The sequence below is a fragment of the Electrona antarctica genome (genome assembly GCF_951216825.1).
Source record: "Electrona antarctica genome assembly, chromosome: 17".
Lineage (NCBI taxonomy): Eukaryota > Metazoa > Chordata > Actinopteri > Myctophiformes > Myctophidae > Electrona > Electrona antarctica.
The window spans coordinates 46,672,266-46,691,214 of record NC_136798.1 but is presented as its reverse complement, the minus strand read 5'-3'; the positions used below and the strand labels follow the sequence as shown (position 1 = coordinate 46,691,214).

Below are 18,949 nucleotides of genomic sequence, written 5' to 3'. Positions count from 1 at the left end.
GACGATTCTACAAATGTCTTTTGTACAGTTTTCTGAAAAACCCAGGTGGTTCTCAAACTATTTCATGTCAAGGACCGCCAAAAATTATATGTACCGGTAATTGGCCACCGACCCCCATCTGAAAATATGTTGTTCCATGCAGGGACACCGAGTGGCGCGCTACGAGCTTGTAGATCTGCTATTTTTCAACAGCTAAAGTATAACATAATGCTTTTAAACACCAAAAGGGGTTCCCACCCAGAATGGGATAAAGTCACCCAGCCAGAATAAACAGGAAGTGATGTCCTATACTTCCTGAGCAACTGTTTGAACACAGGAAGTGGAAGGTGAACCACTTCCTCTTGATGTCCAACAGTCGTGCGCTGATGGGGCTCTCACCATTACACATTTAAACCCATTCAGGATCTCACAAGCTTGTAGATCTGCTATTTTTGAAAAATGTGTGAAAATGTGGTGCAAATCTTTGAATATACTAGGGCCTTACCCGTTCTAATATATCAGGAAATTATGTAGTGTGGGTAATGCGATCAAATGTATGTTATTATATAAGATAGATAGATAAGACACCGATAGATAGATAGATAGATAGATAGATAGATAGATAGATAGACAAAATATTTTCACATGGGGGTCCTCGGCCAAACGCGTATCAAATTGGGGGTCCTTGACAAGAAAATGTTTGAGACCCATTTCTTTTTTTAAACCTCAGTGTACAAATGGTCCATTTGGTTCCATGTGTAGGCTCTCAGAGTTAGATTTACTCTAAGGCTTTGACAGGGTATACTCTCACATTACCAAAGCACAGGCCTGGGGTCAGTTCTTATGCTCTGGACTCAATCCAATTCTGTGTGACGGTCTGCAGGTAAACTTAACTGATTTAGTGCACGGTTCAAAAGTTTAAATGGCCATTTCGCTTGGCCATTTAAACGCGCGCACACACACACACACACACACACACACACACACACACACACACACACACACACACACACACACACACACACACACACACACACACACACACACACACACACACACACACACACACACACACACACACACACACACAGGCCGGTGCTAAGTCATCATTTGTGTTCAGAGTAAATGTGCGTTAACGGTGTGTGATGTCATCAGAGGAAGGACTTAACTGTGTTTAGATGTAAACAGCGTAAAGGTCTGGTATTCTGGACTGTCCTGTTGAGACGTTTTATGAGACAATTTTTTGAGGTGTTTTTACTTTACTTGAGTATTTCCAATTTTCTATACTTTTTACCTCTTTCTACTCTACTACATCCCAGAGACACATATTGTACTTTACAGAAGCAAAGATTTGAGTTAAAACGTTCTCTCTGAAGGAATAAATATTCAAAGATTTGCGCCACATTTTCACGATTTTTAAAAAATCTGCTATTTTTCAACAGCTAATGGCTCGTACACACTGCCCGATATTTGCTCCGATTATGCTGTCGGGAGCATTTTTGTGAAAGGAGCTGCGAGAAGATCCAGCGCCGATAAAAGTGCTCGCCGACGCCTCCCCGACCATTTCTGAACATCTAGCACGTTTGATATTTTACTCTGTCGCCGACTGGATATCATACAGTATGAACTGGGTTGCGACTGCACCCCAATAAGGCCTGTATTACAGCCAATGAGAGCATACTGCTCACAGCACTGCTGTCTGTCTGTCTGTCGTGTCGCCTGTATGGATAGATGATCAGATGATAATATATAACCATTATTCCTTGGGTAAATCCCTGTCCTGTGTCGTACATGGTAGCATTAGCCCAATGTTGCTGTTAAATAAACCATAACCAAATCATTTCACTTGAATAATGTTGACAAAACCGCATCGGAGCAAACTTTTGGGCTCTCTCTCTCTGTGTGTGTGTGTGTGTGTGTGTGTGTGTGTGTGTGTGTGTGTGTGTGTGTGTGTGTGTGTGTGTGTGTGTGTGTGTGTGTGTGTGTGCGCGTGCGTGCGTGCGTGCGTGCGTGCGTGCGTGCGTGCGTGCGTGCGTGCGTGCGTGCGTGCGTGCGTGCGTGCGTGCGTGCGTGCGTGCGTGCGTGCGTGCGTGCGTGCGTGCGTGCGTGCGTGCGTGCGTGCGTGCGTGCGTGCGTGCGTGCGTGCGTGCGTGCGTGCGTGCGTGCGTGCGTGCGTGCGTGCGTGCGTGCGTGCGTGCGTGCGTAGAGAGAAGGGGAGTTATTTCATGAAAATCAAGATTTAACGTCCTGTCCTGTCTCACTGCAGCCCACGTAGGCTACACTACACGCTGTCACAAACATTTCGCCGCCTGTGTGTGTGGCATGCACAGAGAGAGAGAGAGAGAGAGGCGTCCTCTGTGTCGGTCTCGCATCATGTCGGTCATCGTATCATGCACGTGCGTGAGACGTGAAAATGATAAAATAAAAACTAATGAATATCGGGTCTTGATCGCATCTTGGTGAACTCTTGCAGTGTGTGATGCCTAGTCTGCGACCAATCGTTTAGTGTGAAAGCCACAAAGATATAATGACAGCCGATTTAAAAAAAAAAAGACTCCTGTAGTGTGAAATATACACGACAACTTTAAAACTCCTACAGTGTGTAGGGGCCATAAAGCATAACATGCTTAAAACACCAAAAGGAGTTCCCGCCCAAAATGGGTTAATTGTAAACTTTAGTTACTAGTTACTTTCTGGATTTTTTTCTCATTATCATTTATAACAAAACGTGTATTAACTACTTCAGCCCTATATACATTCCGGGCCATTTGAAAATACACAGATCTACAAGCTTGCAATGTGTTGCTCATGCGACGCATTGTGAGCGTGTAGATCTGCTTTTTTTATATATAAATTTGAAAACCAGTTGAACTGACAAGACATTAACCCATTTTGTGCGGGAACCCCTTTTGGTGTTTTAAACATTATGTTATAATTTAGCTATTGAAAAATAGCAGATCTACAAGCTCATAGCGTGCCACCGAGTGGCGCACTACGAGCTTGTAGGTCTGCTATTTTTGAAAAATCGTGAAAATATTTATTTCAGAAAACTGGAGGATTTAGAATATTTTTTTTAAATTTTGAGGTCAGGCCTAAATGGGTTAAGGACATTACTGAGGAACTGTATGTCATGGAAAAACATTCATACTTACGACTACAAGAGGATAAGTTCTAGAAAAAGTGGAAAAAGTGGGATCTCTTCTTTCAGCCTATCGATGATGTATGAGGATTTCAATGAATGTATCCTGTAATATGAAAAATGCAGCCTTGTTTTTGTTTTGTTTTCTTCTTTTTTTTTACCCTTGAAAAGAATAAAAAAATAAATAAAAACACATTCAGGACGGGAACCCCTTTTCGGGTTCTAATTTTAGACTTTTTTTCTTCTGAAAAGGCGTTTTTAGAATGACCGTTTTTACACTTGCTGAAAATAGCCGATCTACAAGGCCTCGGCCCTAAATGGGTTCTAGGACCTGGAACGTGCCTGTGTCTCCTTTAGCTTTTTAACCACATTAATCATTAATTTAAACTTTAGCTGTTGAAAAAATTAGCAGATATACGACCTTGTGTAGATCTTTTGAAAAATCACAATCTTTGTTTCTTCTTGGGGGGGGACGGGGGGGGGGGGGGGGGGACATATTACATGTTTTTTGGGGTCCTTGACATGAAATAGTTTGAGCACCACTGATATTATAGAAACATAGGTTTTTCAGAAAACTGGCAGGAAGACCTTTCTAGAATCCGGTCTCAGGTCTCAATCAGTGTTGTTTTTGGCAGCAAATTTCTATTTTAGTTTAGTCCTCCTAGTCTTTGGAATGAAACTTCATTTAGTTTTAGTCACATTTTAGTCACCTGGAATGTGTTAGTGTTTGTCTAGTTTCAGTCGACTAAATATCATAAGATTTTAGTCGACTAAAATGTATTTTGGCCGGCCTTGATGCCGTCGTAATGACTGATTTTACACGCTGAAAATAGCCGATCTACAAGCTTGTAGAGCTGATATTTTCAGCATGAAACCAAGTGTAAAATGACTTGTCTTTTATGTATTACTGGATCTCTTGTCCCTTCCTAACATTTTAGTCTAGCTTTTTTTTGTTGATGAAATTGTCAATATTTTTAGTCTTGTACTTTTAGTCATCGTAGCTTAGTTTTTATGTAGTTTCCATTTAGTCTTCGCCAGTGAAAAAAGGTAGTCGACGAACATTTTTCGTCTTAGTTTTAGTCGACGAAAACAACACTGGTCTCAATGGGCGTTGAATAGATCATCCAACATGGAGCGTGTCATACTCCCTATCTGCTTCCTATGAGAGTCTCCTCACAGAGGACCAATGACCACGTCCTGTCCCACAGGAAGTGAGTCAGACCACGAGGGCTTTCCCAAACACAAGAGCTAATTTTAGCACAATGTTTGATATATATAGTCTCTGTCAGGCAGAAACCAGGGTTGTTCTCGTCGACTAATACCATGACGAAATATGTCTGTCGACTACCTTTTGACAAAAACTAAGCCATGATGACTAAAACTATGACTAAATAAATATACAGACAATTTCGTCAACAAATACAAACAGTGGACAAGAGATCCAGTAAGTCATTTTACACTTGGTTGCATGCTGAAAATAGCCGATCTACAAGCTCACAGCGCAAAGGTGTGAGTGTGCGTGTGTGTGTGTGTGTGTGTTTATAAAAATCACACCTGTGTGAAGTGATTTGGTCGCCAAATTATTTCCGGGGGTCCCCAAATTCTTTTCAATTTTTTTCATTTTTTGCAACTGAATGGCTGGAAAAAGGAAATTAAGAGTTTACATAGTACGTGGTGCATGCATAAACTTTCCTATGTAAAGCGCCTTGGATAAAGGCGCTATATGAATGCACCATTTACCATTTCATAGCTGAATATAAGGAGGCGCCCTTGAAAAATTGGAGCAAATGAAAAGAGCTGAAAAGAGAGTGACTAAATAATAACTTGATTGGATCAATTCATTCCTTCCCTACTTTGGAGGCAAGGTGAGGAGGAGGCCGACTGAGAGGCAGTGTTGATTTTGTCGACTAAAACTATGACGAAAAATGTTCGTCGACTACCTTTTTTCACTGACGAACACTAAATGGAAACTAAACGAAAACTAAGCTATGATGACTAAAAGTAAGACTAAATCTATTGGGAATTTCATCAACAAATTTCTTCATACGCCTTTGATGGCAATTGGATGTGTTTTGCAAAAATCAACCTGTTGGTGGCGCTATAACAGGCCAATGTGTAAAGGGTGGGATATATTCCTCAGCCTAGTAAGAAAATGTGTGAAAGATTTCACGTAAATTTCATGCTGCGTTCATGATTTGAGGCTTTTGTTCAAAACGGGGCAATCTTGCAAACTGTGAAAGCCAATTATAGCCAATTAGGATGGAATATGAAATATCGGACAGATCCGACTTGAGCACATGACCATAGAGATACTGTGTAACGATTTGTGAGATTTTTGGACAGAATCTGGAGGAGTAATATCCAAAAATGTGTTTTACAAAAGTCGGCCTCCTGGTGGCGCTATAAAAGGCAGATGCGGAAAATGCAGGTCAAAGGTTTGTCCTTGGCCTCTAGGGAGTGTGCATGCAACGTTTCACGCAGATCGGTGCCGTTTTAGGTAAAAAATGTGAAAAGCTGCCTCATGGTGGCGCTATAACAGGCCGTTCTGGAAAATGTGGGGCAGAGGTTCATCGTTGGCATCCAGGGAGTGTGTGTGCAAAGTTTGGCATCGACCGGGTTAACGGTGCCGGAGATTAGCTGGTAACAGACGGACGGAAGGACGCACACACACACGGACGGAGTGCAAAACATACTCTCTCCCCATGCCTTCGGCCTGGTGGAGACAACTAGACTAAAATGTTAGGAAGGGACTAGTGGACAAGAGATCCAGTATAAGTCCTTTTACACTTGGTTGCATGGTGAAAATAGCCGATCTACAAGCTTGCAACGCGTTGTGAGTTTGTAGATCGGCTATTTTCAGCAAGTGTGAAATCAGTCATTACGGCGGCATCAAGGCCGGACAAAGTACATTTTAGTCGACTAAATATACAGTTGATTTAGTAGACTAAAATGTATTCTGTATTTACTATTTTGACTAAAATGTTGTGATATTTAGTCGAGTAAAACTAGACTAACACTAAGACATTACTGGTGACTAAAATGTGACTAAAACTAAATGAAAACTATTCAAAAGACTATGACTAAAGCTAAAATCCAAATTTGCTGCCAAAAACAACACTGCAGTGCTGAGAGGACCAGTCCAATTATCCAGAATACATCCATCTATCTAGTATCTACTGAGATAAGGGATCAGTCCAATGATCCAGAGCCTGTCTATACAAATACAAGACGCTACAATCTAATGGTGCGTACACACGGCCAGATGCAAAGATACAGTCTACCAGTCATTGTCAAAGGAATCCAGACGTCAAGCTACCAAGCAAATCTGACGTTTGTAACTGCTGCAAAAGATACAATACAATACAAATCTACAAATTGAAGCTGAGCTGGGTTCAACTTCCAGATGCAAAGCTACAACTGTAGCTGCAAAACAAGTATTCCCCCTCCCTGCATTTTTGTCTCCACCAGGCCGAAGGCATGGGGAGAGTGTATGTTCTGTTGTCTCCACCAGGCCGAAGGCATGGGGAGAGAGTATGTTTTGTTGTCTCCACCAGGCCGAAGGCATGGGGAGAGAGTATGTTTTATTGTCTCCACCAGGCCGAAGGCATGGGGAGAGAGTATGTTTAGTTTTCTCCACCAGGCCGAAGGCATGGGGAGAGAGTATGTTTAGTTGTCTCCACCAGGCCGAAGGCATGGGGAGAGAGTATGTTTAGTTGTCTCCACCAGGCCGAAGGCATGGGGAGAGAGTATGTTTTATTGTCTCCACCAGGCCGAAGGCGTGGGGAGAGAGTATGTTTTGCCCTCCGTCCGTGTCCGTCCTTCCATCCGTTAACAGCTATTCTCCAAACTTTGCACACAAACACTCCCTGGATGCCTCTGCCCTACATTTTCCAGACATCACAGTCAGACCACAGTGATGACATCACACCACAGCGATGACATCTCACCAAAGCGATGACATCACACCACAGTGATGACATCACACCACAGTGATGACATCACACCACAGTGATGAAATCACACCACATTGATGAAATCACACCACAGATAACATCACACCACAGTGATGACATCACACCACAGATGACATCACACCACAGTGATGACATCACACCAGAAATGACATCACACCACAGTGATGACATCACACCATAGCGATGACATCCCACCATAGCGATGACATCACACCAGTGATGACATCACACCAGTGATGACATCACACACCAGAGTTATGACATCCCACCACAGTGATGACATCACACCAGACATCACAGTCACACCACAGTGATGGCATCACCCCACAGTGATGACATCACACCAGACATCACAGTCACACCACAGTGATGACATCACCCCACAGTGATGACATCACACACCAGAGTTATGACATCCCACCACAGTGATGACATCACACCAGAGATGACATCACACCACAGTGATGACATCACACCACAGTGATGACATCACACACCAGAGTTATGACATCCCTGATCCCACCACAGTGATGCCATCACACCAGAAATGACATCACACCACAGTGATGACATCACACCAGAAATGACATCACACCAGAAATGACATCACACCATAGCGATGACATCACACCATAGCGATGACATCACACCACAGTGATGACATCACACACCAGAGTTATGACATCACACCACAGTGATAACATCACGCACCAGTTATGACATCGCACCACAGTGATGACGTCACACCACAGTGACATCACACCAGAGATGACATCACACCACAGTGATGACATCACACCACAGTGATGACATCACACACCAGAGTTATGACATCCCACCACAGTGATGACATCACACCAGAGATGACATCACACCACAGTGATGACATCACACCACAGTGATGACATCACACACCAGAGTTATGACATCCCTGATCCCACCACAGTGATGACATCACACCAGAAATGACATCACACCACAGTGATGACATCACACCAGAAATGACATCACACCACAGTGATGACATCACACCATAGCGATGACATCACACCATAGCGATGACATCACACCACAGTGATGACATCACACACCAGAGTTATGACATCACACCACAGTGATAACATCACGCACCAGTTATGACATCGCACCACAGTGATGACATCACACCACAGTGATGACATCACACACCAGAGTTATGACATCCCTGATCCCACCACAGTGATGACATCACACCAGAAATGACATCACACCACAGTGATGACATCACACCAGAAATGACATCACACCACAGTGATGACATCACACCATAGCGATGACATCACACCATAGCGATGACATCACACCACAGTGATGACATCACACACCAGAGTTATGACATCACACCACAGTGATAACATCACGCACCACTTATGACATCGCACCACAGTGATGACATCACACCACAGTGATGACATCACACCATAGCGATGACATCACACCATAGCGATGACATCACACCACAGTGATGACATCACACACCAGAGTTATGACATCACACCACAGTGATAACATCACGCACCAGTTATGACATCGCACCACAGTGATGACGTCACACCACAGTGACATCACACCAGAGATGACATCACATCTCCACAGTGATGACAATACACATGCATTAATTAACCTACTACAATCTTAACATGATTGTGAAAGTTAAATTCAATTATTGTTGAACATGCATTAGGCCTACATAATTTACAAGAAATCTACACAATTAGAGAATGTAGAAGAATTGGTATTTTGATCAACGTTTGCCTAATGGTACCAACATCATGGAATTGTGGACAAAATCTTATCCAACGATAACAACAATATCAAGTTACTATGTTCTGGGTCTGAGAAGCTTAAATGTCATCAAATGCTGGAATGTGGCTTCAAATGCCGAATAAAAATAATGCTCCTTGATGTGAAAAGGGTTTGAAAACCACTGATTGAATAACCTGACTTGTTTGCGTGCCATTGCATGTCGCACTTGAAAACAGCCGATCTACAAGCTCACAAAGCAACCGGCGCGCAAACCAAAAGAAAAGAAAGGTAACTTCATTCAGTGGTTCCCGAGGGGGTACCCAGGAGTACTTGAGGGAGTTCCAGGGGGTCCCCATGCTAAATGATAGTTTGGAACCAAATGGACCCTTATGGGTCTGTAACTTTGGGTCCATTTGTACACTCTCAGAGTTAAATTAACATTGATTTTACATATATAAATTGGGGGTCCCAGAGATAGAAATGCCATTAAATGGGGGTCCGTAGACTAATGCATGTGAATCATGTCAAACTGGGGGTCCTTGGCTTGAAATTAAAACTGGTTGAGAATCACTGCTAGAGCTGTAAAAATCTTCTCTTATGGGGGTCCCTGGCATATCTTTTCAAATGGGGGGGTCCGCAGGCTAATAAATGTCAATTTGGGGGTCCTTGACATGAAAAAGTTTGGGAACCACTGACCTAATTCATGGCATCACACAGCAGGGTGGTGCACACAGAGTTTGAACTAAAGCGACGGACTCACCTCCTAGAAGAAGTTGATCATGGAAATCTTCTGTCTCCCCCTTGTCCTGCATCCACAGCGAATATGTCTCCTTGTCGGTTTATTATTAATATTCCGTAGATGTTCATATATTTATAAAACATCAAATGTGTGAATCCGGGTACTGTGTTTGTTGTCGTGAATCCAGTTTGAAGTGAACGCTTTCTTTCTCTCGTCTGACGAGTTGTTCTGTTCTCTGTTGCGAGAACTGTCTGTCTCTGAGGAGGAGGGAGGCAACGGGCCAGTCACGCGGAACTCTGTGACCCGTCACAATATGTGACCCATCAATGGATGGACGGAGGAAAAGGAAAAATACATCACATTTAAATAGAATAACCGACTACATTTACGTGGGGGGGGGGGGGTTGTTTTTAATTTTACGTTAAAAGCTAAACAGAATAAACCGCAATTAAGTGGGGGTGACGGAATTGTACGGGTCACCGATGTTGATGTAACGCACTAGTGACAACCCCACGCCCCTCGATCTCGAGCGCCCTCCGTAACAATCCCAAAGTCGCTTCTATTTAAAAAAAAGGTAATCAGACAAATACGGTTAATTCAAGGAATGACACGTGCTCCCCTGTCGAGTTTATAATAAGTGCGTCTGTGCTGGTGTGAATTATTGTCAATGTTAAACATGTATAAGCTCGTTGTTGTTGTTGTTGTAGTTGTAGGAAGTGGAGCGGTGTGTGGTGTGTTGATGAAGCATTTTTCAAACTGGCTCTAACATGGGAACTCTGGGAAGTGAAGGCGGGTCATGACTAATACTGTGTGTGGACTGGATTTACTGTACTACTATGTGTCCAAATACGTGATAAATATAAATACAATAATGAAATCTGTGGTGGAAAAAGTACTCAAATGTTTCACTCAAGTAAAAGTATCAATACTGCAAATGTAGAAATCCAGAATTCAAAATATCAAGCCTACTGAGTGAAAATTGGCCTACAAAGTATTGGATTGGCATCAAAAATGTATTTATTTTAAAGTGCCAAATGTAAAAAGTCATTGTGCAGAATGTCCAATTTCATAAGTTTTCAAATGTATAAAAAGAAAACTTTTGAATATAGCAGATGTACAAGCTTGTAAAAAAATTTGGTTTGTGTTTTGTAATAATAATCAAAATAGAGTTTTCAAATAAATGCAGTGGAGTAAAAGTGCAATATTTTGATCCGAGATGTATAGTAGAGTAGAAGTATTGGAAAATACTTAAGTATAAAGTACAAATAGAAAAGTACAGTAAAGTACCTAGAGTAGTAAATGTACTTAGTTCATTTCCACCACTGAATACATGCAAATAAATAGGCCTATATATAAATTTCAACTTCTTTAGACAAATTAACTACTTCATAATACAAGAGTATAGCACACAAGTTGTCAAAATAGATGATCTAGGCTACAAGCTCTGTAGCCCTAGAATGTATCAATCAACAGGAAACACTTCCTGTTGATTACCGCAGACGTCATCACCAATTGACCTACATACTAATTCCTACACGGGTTGTGCTTATAACCACGCCCCCGGGCAAGTTAACTTTACTGAGGTTAAGGTTAGGGTTAGGTTTAGGTATAGTTTTACTGAGGTTATGGTTAGGGTTTGGTTTAGGTATAGTTTTACTGAGGTTAAGGTTAGGGTTAGGCTGTCAATCACAGCGACTGGCCAATCACAGCGCGCGTCTTGCACAACCCGCTTTGGTACGTCGCCCAATTGACCAGGGAAACGCAAAGGTTTGGGTCACACAATTGGCAGGTGGTGTGATTAATTACCCAGCAGCTATCGCAATGCACCTGCCAATTGTGTGTCCCAAACATTTGTGCTTCCCTGGTCAATAATTGGTGATGACGTTTGTGGTGATCAGATGAAGTTTTAATAAATTAAGTCCAGCTGTCATTCCGGGCCCCTTTGCCCGGAGAGAAAGAGTCCGGGTGCAGCTCGTGAAACAGTGGAAATAATTGACTAAATACAGGTTTTGTGCCAGAACTTTCACATGGATATGAAACTAGATGACAATATTTCACTCCACGTCTTTGGAATTATTTAATGGGTGAGTACAAACGGAGCATTTATCACATTTATGCCGCACAAGGCGCGCATGTTTCAATTCTACCAGGAGGGAAGGGATCTATGCCTGTGATACAGAATTTACAAAGTATATGAATGGTCACAGACATTCTAGGTCTACAAGCCCTGTAGATTATTAGTATTTTTACTTAGTAATACAAAAATAATACAATTAAAAAGGATAGATTTTGGACATACTTGGTTTCCACCTGACAGCATTTATATGAATCTCTCTCTCTCTCACGCACGCACGCACGCACGCACAGTATTCTTTTATTTAGGCCCTAAAGGTAATAAGTGACCCATGCAGCCAGCCAGAGAAGAATGCCAAGTATTCTTTTCATGTCAACATTCCTGCCCTCATGTTGTTTTCATGCACTGATGTGTTTAATAAGATACAACCTTATTTAATAGGCGAATATAGGCTCTATGACTATGCACAGCAATACAGCCATGTTGTAAATAAATTAGTCATCTTCCTTACTTCTTTCGCAGGCGTTGCCATGATACTAAGGAATTAAGCCTCTGTTCCATTTTGGTCAAACAGAGTCACTCAGGGTGCTATTGTTGCATGTTGGCTCACTGGAAACACTCTGCTACACCAGTGGGTCTCAAAGTGCAGGGTCCGTGCAGGGATGTTTCCTTGAGGGGTTCCAAATGATATATGATATGATATATGATATTTTATAGTACTTTATTGTCAGTTTGTAGGCTACTGAAATTTGTCTTGCAGCCTTGTATGCAACACACACATACAGACATTTGACAGTCACGTAACACAGAGAACAGAAAGGAAAACAAAATTACATACCGGTACATGAAAAGTTAACCCGTGTGAAGTTAGTGGTGCAACTCTGTGTGGGGGTCCCCGGGGGGGGGGGGGGGGGGGGGGGGGGGTTCCAGACCACATGGTGTCGGTCCGGTTCCGACGAGCCGCCCCGCGTCCGAAACGGTCCAGAAATGACAGAGTTACTGTGTGGGGGTCCCCAGGGGGTCGCTCTACTGTACTGCATAAAGGCAAGAACAATGTCAGATCTTGTAGATCGGCTATTTTCAGCAAGTGTAAAATCAGTCATTGTGATGCCAAAATACATTTTAACTAGACTAAAATCTCATGACATTTAGTCGAGTAAAACTAGACTAACACTAACACATTCCAGGTGACTAAAATGTGACTAAAACTAAATGAAAACTATTCAAAAAGTCTATGACTAAAACTAAAACTAAAACTAAAATTTGCTGCCAAAAACAACACTGCTAGCCAACCTCCTGATTGAGCCTCAAAGTTTGACTGATGGACAAATAAGGACCTCTTCAGTCTGACCTTATTGTATGCTGGAACACCACATCTCCTTCCCGAAGGCAGCAACCTATACTCTCGTTACAACACATGGCTAGTATTTTAGGTAATATACTGTACCTTGCTAACCTTATGCTGTTACGGGTGTGCAACTCTGAGGGTGTACAAATGGAACCGACACTCTCAGAGTCATGGGGGGTCCTTGAAAATTAAAAGGTTGTCGCCTCGCAGCTAGAAGGTCCTGGGTTCGATTCACGCTGCAGGGGACGCTGTGGGTGCTGGGGGCTTGTTCTCTCCTCCATCATCAGTGCCCATATACCCCGAGGCGGGGTTGGCGAAAGGGCCTTTCTGTGTGGAGTTTGCATGTTCTCCCTAGGTACCCTCACATGTTCTCCACGTGTCCCTATAGGGTAGGTACCCTCACATGCTCTCCCCGTGTCCCCTAGGGTAGGTACCCTCACATGTTCTCCACGTGTCCCCTAGGGTAGGTACCCTCACATGTTCTCCCCGTGTCCCCTAGGGTAGGCATACCCTCACAAAAAAACATGCAGTAATCCTGGCCTCTAAACTACCTCCCCCTGGCCAGCCGGGGCGCCTGTTGGAGGGGAAAGGAACTGGTCGGATTAACCTATTTTTTTTACAGTCTATGGGATTAACGTGTTCCTTCCACGCGCTACGTCCAGCCAGGGAAACTCTCCTCTGTCAGCTGAAAAGAAGCGCGCAGCTTGGACTCCTCATGCATAGAAGGAAGCATGAGGTCAGCATGAGGTTATATTTAAATTATGAAGAAGAAATTAAATTGAGAAACACTGTAGGCCTACTATACTAAATGGAACAGAGCCTTAGTTAGAATCATTGGCATTCTACTTTATTTGGTTGATGCTGTGCGGTTTGCACACAATACCACGTTTCAACCACATGTCTCAAGATGTTTGTTACGCACTGGAAATGTTAGGAATGCACTGTGTGTGCGTGTGCGCGCACGTGTGTGTGTGTGTGTGTGTGTGTGTGTGTGTGTGTGTGTGTGTGTGTGTGTGTGTGTGTGTGTGTATGAGGGGGGCGAGGTCAGCTGTAGTATGACTTAATTGTGTGAGAACTTGTTTGGAGAGAGAGAGAGAGAGAGAGAGAGAGACACAGACAGACAGACAGACAGACAGACAGACAGACAGACAGACAGACAGACAGACAGACAGACAGACAGACAGACAGACAGACAGGTTTCTTATCTCACTCTATCATCAGTCCAACAAACACTTTGAATTTATGAGGTGTCATGTTGTTATTAAATCCACAGCCTGCTCATGCGACCATTGCACTCTGCACGGTGTGTGTGTGCGTGCGTGTGTGCGTGCGTGTGCGTGCGTGTATGTGTGTGTGTCACCTGAAACCACCACAAGGTCACACTGTCAAGTCTGTACTGAATAGTTTGGCCACTAATTAAGTGTCCTCGGCTGCATTGAATTCCTCCTCTTGTGGTAATGAACGACAACAGAGGGATGCTGTCCATCCATGGCAACATATGTCAATGTTTGCGGTGTATATATCCATTATTAAAATATTTGTCATAATTCTTCTGTCACGACTCATGAGGAATACAAAAAAAAGACAAACTGACACAATATTGTGTGGACAAGATAATATTCCATTGGCTATATTCTAAATGACGCTGGCTCCCTCCAGTGGCCACACGGTGGCTACTGCTGAAGTAAATGAGGGAATAAATACTTTAACCACTTAAGAACTATTTTATACTTTGGCTATATTCAAACATAGCATAATTATGTACAAACACGATGTGAGCTTGTAGATCTGCTATATATTTTAAAAATATAGGCCTATATTGTTAGGATTGTTAGGGGAGTTGAACATAATTTACATCTCTATAAAGTTTAACATTAACTTTAATTTAAGTACTAGTTCAGCAGACATATATTTATAACACATGTCAGCCCCAGCAACCTCACACGTGCAGGTCACACAAATAATTGTGTCCACACAAAAAACAACCCAACATGTCCAGACAGAATTGTCTATAATCTGGACAGAAACCTGACACTATACAGCCACAAAACAAACCATGACGTAAACAAAACACCCAGCAACAGACTGCCGCGGTGTGATATCACACACACACACACACACACACACACACACACACACACACACGTCTATACCTGCCTGGAAGAACCTGTTCAGCCTGATTTCTACCACACCGGAGGATAAAATGAAGCATCTCTTCCGCAGTGGTTCACAAACTTTTTGTTTGACCCCCAAATTGGGCCCCACGGACCCCCATTTGAAAAAGATATGCCAGGGACCCCCATAAGAGAAGATTTTTACATCCGATTCTCAACTGGTAATTTCAAGGATCCCCGGTTTGACATGCATATTAGTCTATAGACCTCCATTAACTACTTCCTTAATGTCAACGAAGTCCACACCCACAACACCAGAGGGAGTTCAACAAACCATGTGCAACCCAGATTCGGCACAAACAAGGGATTAAATTAATTTCGTCCCAAGGCCACCAAAATATGGAACGCCCTACCAACAGTCATTAAGACATGCAAATCCCTTGACTCCTTCAAAACTGCTCTCAAAGGGCACCTAAGGGCGGCTGCAATTCGAAACTGGCCCCCATAAAATCTGAATCCCCCACCCACCTCTGTTCCCCCTCACTGTAGGCTATATGTTTCTTTTCCCTTTTTACCTCCTATGATGATTTCTTTTTGACTATTGTGTATATTCGTATGTTGATTAATTGAAAATGGTGGGCCCTATTGTAAACAAGTGTAATGCTTTATGGTGTCGTCCACTCACTGTTAACAGTTTTTGTATTGAGTTGTACTTGAAATGTACTGTAATTCTGCAAACTGTTAAATCAATCAATCAATTTAATGGCATTTCTATCTCTGGGACCCCCGATTTATATTGTAAAATCAATGTTAATTTAACTCTGAGAGGGTCCATTTGTACACTCTCAGGGTCCATTTGGTTCCAAGCTATCATGTAGCTGGGGGACCCCCTGGAACTCCCTCAAGGACCCCTGGGGGTCCCCGGACCCCACTTTGGGAACCACTGCTCTACCCAATAGGAGTGATTCTAACGTTGTTGCGAACCGTGACTTGTGGTGGGACAGTTTGGTCAAAATGTTGCCGCAGACATACAACATGAGCAGACAATAATATTACTAGAAACATATAAAGATGGAATTATAGTCCCCGACTCCCTGAATGTCGATAACAGGTCTGTAACTCTGTAGACACAACGAACCAAATGGACCCTGTGGGGGTGGTTCTTGCAAATCAAACGTTTGAGAAGCGATCAGAAGTTTAGATTCCGTACCAGAATCTAAACTTGCTGTGGAAACTCAAAAACAAAATTTCGATTCTATAAACGTTATAGAAAGTGCACATTGAAAGGGAAAGTATATCAAAAATACAAGTCATCTTTCTTCTATACGGCTTTATTGAAAACTTGCATTTAAAACAAATGACATTCTTCATAAGCTTTCCTGAATTAAACTCTTTTAGCTCCACATTCATATATTTACAATAAAAACTGAAAAAAACATCCAAACATAATGACCACATAGAACGGTATTTGCATTTGGTTTTCCTCAAGTGAAGTTTGAATAAAACGACATTCAAATACGACTGTGACCCTCCCTCACCTCGTATAAACACTAACATACATGAAAAGGACCTTAACGACACAAATCTATCAAAAAGCCAAAGTAGAAATAGTTTCCCCCTGAGAATAGATGGCGCACGCGCGCGCGCACGCACGCGCACGCACGCGCACACGCACGTGCGCACACACACACACACACACACACACACACACACACACACACACACACACACACACACACACACACACACACACACACACACACACACACACACACACACACACACACACACACACACACACACACACACACACACACACACACACACACACCTGTGCAATTCAACGTCTAGAATCAATGAGTGACCACTTGCTTTCTGTCACTATTTAATGAAACTCAAACATCCTGTGTTTTCAATTTCACCTAGAGAAGATTAGCACAATGTTAAAACACTGCGTTACATGACATGAAAACAATTACTTTCTTTTAAAAGCTCAAAAATTCTCACTCATTCTCACTGTTTTCAATAGAGGGTATATGCGCGTGACATCATCATCATACCTGGAAGTTATGCGGGAAACGTCTACTGAGTGGCAAAGAACTATACTTTCTGGCCGAGAGTCTTCTAAATCCTGACAGTTTTCTGAAATACCTATGTTTCTATGTCAGTGGTGCTCAATATTTCATGTCAAGGACCCCAAAAATTATATGTAATTGGCCGCGGACCCCCATCTGAAAATATGTTGTTCCAGGGACCCCCCCAGAAGCAAAGATGTGAGTTAAAAACTTTCGCTCTGAAAGAATATATATTCAAAGATTTGTGCCACATTTTCAAGATTTTTCAAAAATAGCAGACCCACAAGCTCGTAGCGCAGCACTCGGTGCCGCGCTATGAGCTTGTAGATCTGCTATTTTTCAATAGCTAAAGTACAACATAATGCTTAAAACACCAAAAGGGGTTCCCGCCCAAAATGGGTTACACTCACTTTGCCACTCGATTTGCCAACTCACATTATGCATGCGCATACCCTCTATTACAATTAACACAGCGTTAAAATACTGTGCATACATGACATGAAAACAACAATCACTTTTCTTTTAAAAAGCTAAACAATTCTCAACCTTTGCACAGTGTCTCATATAGCTGTGGTTCGCAAACTTTTCAGGCCTTGACCACCCCAATGTTTGACCAATTCTTATAATATAGTTTTTTTTTTTACTACTTTCCATTGGTACAATATTTTCGAAAATATTGTACCAATGGAAAGTAGTAAAAAAAGAAATAGCACTTTAAGAGACTTAAAGTGGAGAAATGGAGAAAAATCTAAAACCTCACAAATGGAGTTAGTTGGTTTCCTCCCGACAGCAACGATATGTAGCACTGACAGCCAAACATAAACACGACCCTGTTTTCTTCCACGCGAAGGGAGGGGCTGGAAGGAGCGCCGCAGCTTGTGATTGGGTGAGACGGGCTGTCAGTCAGTGGGCTAAGGGAGTGCTCCAAACTGTGTTCATTGTAGGGGGACGACGGGGATTTACTATTCTCGGTTCTCGGTCGCAACGCGAACGGCGCCGAGAACATTTGTTGTTCTAAGGTTAATTTGTCTCTAGCCTCGGAAACCCAGACGTTTTTATTTCCAGGGAGAAAAAAAGAAGTATGGGGGCCGAGTCCACTTCAATTCGCCATACAGTAGTGCAAACGTCGCTCACTTTCTGCTGATTTCTGATCGTCTGCACGTTTGTTAAATTGACGCACATGTACATGTACACACACACACACACACACACACACACACACACACACACACACACACACACACACACACACACACACACACACACACACACACACACACACACACACACACACACACACACACACACACACACACACACACACACACACACACACACACACACACACACACAAAATAATGGTTAATGTGGTTAAATGCTAAGGTGACACACATAGGTGTTCCAGGTCTTAACCCATTTAGACCTGAGGACGATTCTACAAAATGTCTAAATCCTGAATCCATGTTTCTGTGTCAGTGGTGCTCAACAATTTCATGTCAAGGACCCCCAGAATTATCTGTATTTGGCCACCGCACCCCCATCTGAAAATATGTTGTTCCAGGGACCCCCCCCCAGAAGCAAACATTTGAGTTAAAAATGTTCGCTCTGAAAGAATATATATATATATTCATTCTTGCGCCACATTTTTACGATTTTTCAAAAAAATAGCAGATCTACAAGCTCATAGCGCGGCACCGAGTGCCGCGCTATGAGCTTGTAGAT

The 18,949-nt window shown here is 42.6% G+C and overlaps 1 protein-coding gene across 3 annotated transcripts in view; it reads right to left on the bottom strand.

The window, feature by feature from the left end:
• LOC306941235 (pleckstrin homology domain-containing family G member 3-like) overlaps positions 1-9,872 on the bottom strand; it is a 104,472-nt gene extending 94,600 nt beyond the window's left edge. For all 3 annotated transcript variants that reach the window (XM_079526570.1, XM_079526572.1, XM_079526571.1), the window contains exon 1: positions 9,638-9,872. Coding sequence is in view for 1 of the 3 variants with exons in the window: in XM_079526571.1 (XP_079382697.1) it covers positions 9,638-9,689 (52 nt within the window). In the remaining 2 variants the exon portion in view is untranslated. The remainder of the gene's footprint in view (positions 1-9,637) is intronic.
• Positions 9,873-18,949: the final 9,077 nt, after the last annotated feature.